The 6,000-nt window shown below is 38.4% G+C and overlaps 1 protein-coding gene across 1 annotated transcript in view; it reads left to right on the top strand.

Moving 5' to 3' along the window:
* The first annotated feature begins 556 nt into the window (after positions 1-556).
* tmeff2b (transmembrane protein with EGF-like and two follistatin-like domains 2b) overlaps positions 557-6,000 on the top strand; it is a 113,877-nt gene continuing 108,433 nt past the window's right edge. The window contains exon 1 of the mRNA XM_073851960.1: positions 557-1,110. Coding sequence (XP_073708061.1) covers positions 939-1,110 — 172 coding nt within the window. The 5' untranslated portion in view covers positions 557-938. The remainder of the gene's footprint in view (positions 1,111-6,000) is intronic.

Raw genomic sequence — 6,000 nt, 5'->3', positions numbered from 1 at the left:
ATATATAAACTGTATAAACCTTGTGAATATTATCTTCACCCAATTGCTTGTTCCAGAGTGATCTTGTGTGATTTGATTCAGATTCGTGATTCACAAAACAAATTGCTCAGACAGCTTTGCCAACCCGTGTGACAGGTAGCCTAAATGGAAAAGAATCGACTCAAATGATTCATTCAAGCCATTTCGAATCGGACATCCGCGAGCAGTTTACATTTGTGTTATTTAGTCACAAAAGTAATGTCTGGAGAAATGAGTTAACATATTAGTTCGAGTAAAAGTCAGCAGAATCATTTGTACTCAAGTAAAGTTGAACTATATATTTTTTTTGTCAAAGCGAATGTCTTGAATAAGTATAAACATCTCCTGCATGCTATTTCCCTTTACTCCCAAGGTAACGGAAGTTGCACTCTTGATCTCTGCTTGTGATGCTGAATTACACGGCTCGGTACCCGCTACACCCTCTATAGCCAATCCGCGCCGCCGATGCGTGTGCCCACCTCTCACCTTCATCATCACCATCATCATCCTCATCCTCACAGTCAGAGCCAGACACCAGCCGAACAAGACACTCTCAGACAGACCTCATACAGAAAGAGAGAGTGAGATAGCTACTAAAGCCAGCGCTTCAGCATTATTTTCCCCTCAGAAAGGAGTGCTCAACATGATCAACTAGTGGATTCGGACAGCTTTTTCAGGTCCATGCTTGGATGTTTATATCTTTTCATCTCAGCTTTGAGTTCATAACTGCAACCGGACACTTCCACTTGTCAAGACAGTCCAACCGCACCGGTATCAGAGCACATACATACATGGGGATCATCGCAGCATTGCCCGGAAGATGTGTATCACTGCACCGCGGCTGAGATCTGTGTCGCCTGCGCTCGTCGTGGGATCGGATCCCTCGGTTCATGTCCCCGTGTCATTCCCGGTGAACTGAGATGGCTCTTTGCGCTGTGCTGCGACAGACACGCAGACCGCGGCAGGAGAACCGGACACATGTAGTTTTAATTACAACCTATTGCTTTTTTTGTATATTACCCGTGAAACAACTTTGCGCCTTCCCATCATCGCTGAGCGACTGTCAAACACCCACCGGATGGAACTGCTCCGGTAAGAGACCTGAACACGCTGCTCCCTTTAACTCTCTCCAACGCCCGTACACCTTTGCGCGCTTAGTATTAGCAAGTTTATCTGTTTTTAATCGGCTTGCTAATTATTCATTGAACTGAGGCTTTTATTAAGACTTATCTAACGCAAACTTATTAAACGTTTATTAGGTCTGGAGAAACCTGGAGTCGATATAGCTCATATATCTATCACTCTGAGAAAAAATAGGTCTAATTCGAGTTAAGAGTTAATGTGTAAATGTGTTAAGAGTGTAATGATATTAAAGAGATAAAATAATACCAGGAAAACACGTTATTCTCTCAGGTTGTCCTCACCGGCTTCACACAAAAACAAACAAACAACGCCTCCAAATCCGATTCAGGAACAAATGACTCTTTCAGTGAATCGTTCAAACAGACTCGACGAAACAAGTGTTATCGATTTTGCTCATCATGAGTGAACTCACTGAATTCTTCAGATCAGGTACTGAATCAACATTTGACTCACTCACTAAATTGCAAGTGACTTAATTCGAATGTAATTATCACAACAATGTGTGCACTTATGATTGGTGACATTAAAATCAGTATTAGGTACTGACTGCAACAGTAGTAGGTGTATGTAGTAGCCTAGATACATAGGTTTCTAGTGTTTTTGTGATTAGAAAATTCTGCAAAAATTCTATAATGGAATCTGTGTGATTTGAACATACTGTAAAAAGATCTACCTAAACGGTCATTTTTAAAATTACAACACTGGTAGCACATTTTGTCAGGTGTCAAAATTTATGAAACTTGTACTTACGCCTATTCTGTCAAGAAAAAAAGTTGTATATTTTGGGGTCTAACAGCTAGTCGCTCAGTCAATTCTCTTAATAGTACATCTTTGTACCTGTTAAATAATCTACACTGTATGAATAGAGGAAATATTAATACCTTAATCTGCTAATATCTATTCTTTAGAAGTAGAAAGTAAGGCACAAAGGGTGATGCCCCATGCAGTGACTAGCTACAGGTACAATATTTAATGTGGATTGGTAATCCTAAAAGGTAGCTTAGATTTGTTTTCAGAGCTCATGCATTTTTTGAGTTTATTATTTGCAAAGATTTTCAACCCCTAGATTTTACCCGTAGGCATTTGTTTATGTGAAATCTGTGAGGGCAATCATCTGGCCCCAAACAAGTACATCTGGTGCTGCTTTACACTGTATCAGTGGAGTAAATGTGACACTGAAAGAGAGCGCTTGTCAGAGATACTTTGGGAACAAAGGGCCCCGCTGTGCAATTATGTTTCTCTTTAAATAGCTGTAGGGGGGCAAGAGTCTACAAGAAATCTATCTGTTGCACAGACCTACAGTGGCCTGTGTGAGATGATTCGGTGCTGGATCTCCTTCGTAAAACTGATTACTCTATCAAGACGTGTCGGTAAGAAATATAATCAAAGAAAAGAAATGACAGTCCAGCAGACCTGTAAATTTGCTGTTGACATGTTCTTCTCTCCCTCGCTCTCATTCTCTGTGTGTCGGGCTGGGTTCCGACGTATCGATTCCTTCCCATCACGTAACCCCACCAAAGTGCTGTCACACATGTTGAAAGCAGAGCTTGATAAAATAAGCTGTCAGATAGACAAGCTGCCAGATGGCTGGCTTGAATATATTCCAATACAGATCTATCAGAGTCCATTACAACACAGATCTTTTTTGTTATAAGCTTCTTTTCTCTTTGGCAGACTTACACAGTCATGCACACTAGTTTAGGCTGATCACACCGCTGGTGAAATATTGAGAGCCTCAAGAAGCGCATAAAGCGATTGTTTGAATGTTTAAAAAGCTTGGTTGGCTCCCGCACAGTGGTGTACTGCTAATCATTTCTCTTAAAACATATTTATTCTTGTTCTTCAGCAAAAAGCCTGAAGATACTTCAGATAGAGATTTGGTTGAGAAAGATGTTAAGATAGGATTGGCACAGCACAAATCTAGTGAGGTTTATACTGAAATAAGATACAATTATTTGCCGAAGGGGGAATAAAAATAAAACCTAATTCAAGATACAGCCGAGTATCAGAGTATGAAAGTCAACTTTGAAAATGTGAGGTTGAAAATTTAGTGTTCTTTTGGGATCATTCTCAAGTCATGCTGGTTAAGATGATCGTAAGGTTTTTCAAAACTTGTGGAAATTCTAGAGGACAAACTAAATTCTAACACATTCTAAAATTAATATTTATGTTTTCAAGGACACGTTTCACCCATTGGAATGCAGACTATATGTGACCCTGGACCACAAAACCAGTCATAAGGTTAAATTAGATATATACAAGCTCAATGAATAAGCTTTCTATTGGTGTATGGTTTGTTAGGATAGGACAATATTTGGCCGAGATACATCTATTTGAAAATCTGAAATCTAAGGGTGAAATCTAAGGGTGCAAAAAATCAAAATACTGAGAAAAACACCTTTAAAGTTGTCCAAATTAAGTTCTTAGCAATGCATATTACTAATCAAAAATTACATTTTGATAGGTTTACAGTAGGAATTTTACAAAAAATCTTCATGGAACATGATCTTTACTTAATTTCCTAATGATTTTTGACATAAAAGAAAAATCAATAATTTTGACCCATACAATGTATTTTTGGCTATTGCTACAAATATACCCCAGCGACTTAAGACTGGTTTTGTGGTCCAGGGTCACATATATATATATATATATTATTTGAATGACTTAAAACAAGCCACATTTTTTTAAACAAAATTTTTCATCTCATCTAATCTTGCTTTGAAGATGTTTACTGGAATATAACACAAAAATATAAAAAAAGAAGATTTTTTGCAGGCCTGTGTAACTTCAGTGCAAGAGTAGAGCACCTGACTTTTTGGGCTTTTTATCTGCAAATTTCTTTCTCCTTCAGACTGTGAAAGACCACAGGGATTAGTCTAATCCTGCACCTCAACGCTTTATTTCTCATTCCTTAGACACTCTGTACACTAGAGCCTATTTTGATTGTTGGGTGTGTGTGAGAGAGAGTGAGAAACAGAAAGACTATGAGAGGGGAAGGTCTTCTGGGAGAGCTTGTCTGAGTTCCTGGGCTAATGAGGAAGTTGTGGTGCCCTATTTTGGGTTTCTTGGGGTTTTCCGTTCGGCTCTCTCTTTTTTTTTTATCCCACCTTTAATGCCATTATTGAGATTTAATCCAGTAGAGCACAGGAAGGATGCCACTACTCAGTCAAGAAAAACGAGGAGGGGAAGAGTTCTCTCCTCTATTTATCTCGGTTCTGCCATCATTAGTTGGCTCTGAGGAGGCATGACTAATGTATGCCACCAGGAAGATGTTGCCGGGCTAATTGAATGGCTAACGCAAGAGTGTTTGTGATAAAATAATAATGCCGCTTGGCTCGTTCAGGGAGAAAGAGCGACTTGGTATTGAATGGTCGAGTGTGAGTTGTGTACCTGGAGGTGAGCAGGAGAAATAAAGGACAGTAATCGGAGACGTCCCTCCAGAGTGTACACTCATAAAGCTGAGTGGTTAGGAAGAGCACCATGTTTAAATATGCATGATAGCAGATGTTTCTGTTTTTCATTCTGAACATTGTTATTTCCTCTGTTCTACAATTCCTACACATTGAAAACAGGCAGCGGTAACATGCTCGCACACCTCAACAACATGCAAACCTAGAGTTCGAAATCTAAACCTGTGAATAAACAGTTTTCGGTCTTGTTATGATGTAAAATAAATAAAATAAAAAAATAAAATAAATCTAACATCATGCACCATTTCTAGGTTGCTAATTGAAAAAGCAAAAGTATGTTTTCAATGACAAAAATCTACCAAAGCCATTAAATTTGCTGCATCAGTTTTTTGACCGGAATCTATCATATTTTAGGCCCAAACTGTTTTATGTTCTTCAAATAATTACACAGTTTTTGATGCATGTGCACCAAACAGTAGGCAGTTATGCTGTATATCCTAGGGGTGGGAAAGATTGAGAACACAGCCTGCAAGTTTGGATGGGGCTGGAGTGGCCAGCTGCACAGAAACAAACATCAAATTCAGTGTTTGAACAATGATCCCTGCGCACAACAAGCAATGAACAAACTCTTTTACCCAGATGCATTGGTGCATCAAAGCCCGGACAGTCTTTCACAAGGACAAGTTTGCAGTTTTTCACCCAGCTCTGTATTGTTACAATGTCAGGAGTAAATGTAAATGAGCAATGTGTACTCTTTCTCCATAATTATTGCACCCGGATCTTCCAGTTCATTTGTCAGCTATAGTTAAAATGCGAAACGTGTCATCCATCAGAGTATTAAGAGTTTGATGGAAATGATAGTAAATTAGAACTAAAACAATCTAGTGACTGTTATTGTAGCGTATTTAAAGCATATGCAGTCTTTTTAGTTCAAAATGAATATGCACACACATTCAAAATTAGGCTGTATCTTTAGAGGAAGAGATTCACAGCTTCACTGAGAGTATTTTTGTGTTTTGGGTGTCTTGTCGGTGCATCTCGATGAGATTTCATGCATGGCATAGCTTTCAAACGTACTAAACTGTCAAACCACTTACAATGGCTCACACTTTGCATAGTAAAAAGGTTGTTTGGTGTAAGCTACTGGCTAAATGTTTGAAAGTAAATAATAAACCATAAGCAGATTTTGTGAAGAAAGAAAGATTTCTGTTAAGGTTTATTGCAGTCATGTCTCAGTGAGTGCATTAACATGTTAACAAAACGCTGATAATTATGAAAATCAGCTAGACTTTGTGAGGTGACATTGAAAGTATAATGTTTAAGTCAAAATGACATTTTAAAATTTTGAATTATACCCTTGGTCTGAAAATTATTCTTTTATTGAACATGATACATTAAATAGAATGTGCAGACTTCTGCATTGATT

Source organism: Garra rufa, chromosome 12 (assembly GCF_049309525.1).
Source record: "Garra rufa chromosome 12, GarRuf1.0, whole genome shotgun sequence".
In the NCBI taxonomy this organism is placed as follows: domain Eukaryota; kingdom Metazoa; phylum Chordata; class Actinopteri; order Cypriniformes; family Cyprinidae; genus Garra; species Garra rufa.
This window is presented reverse-complemented; position numbering and strand designations above follow the sequence as displayed.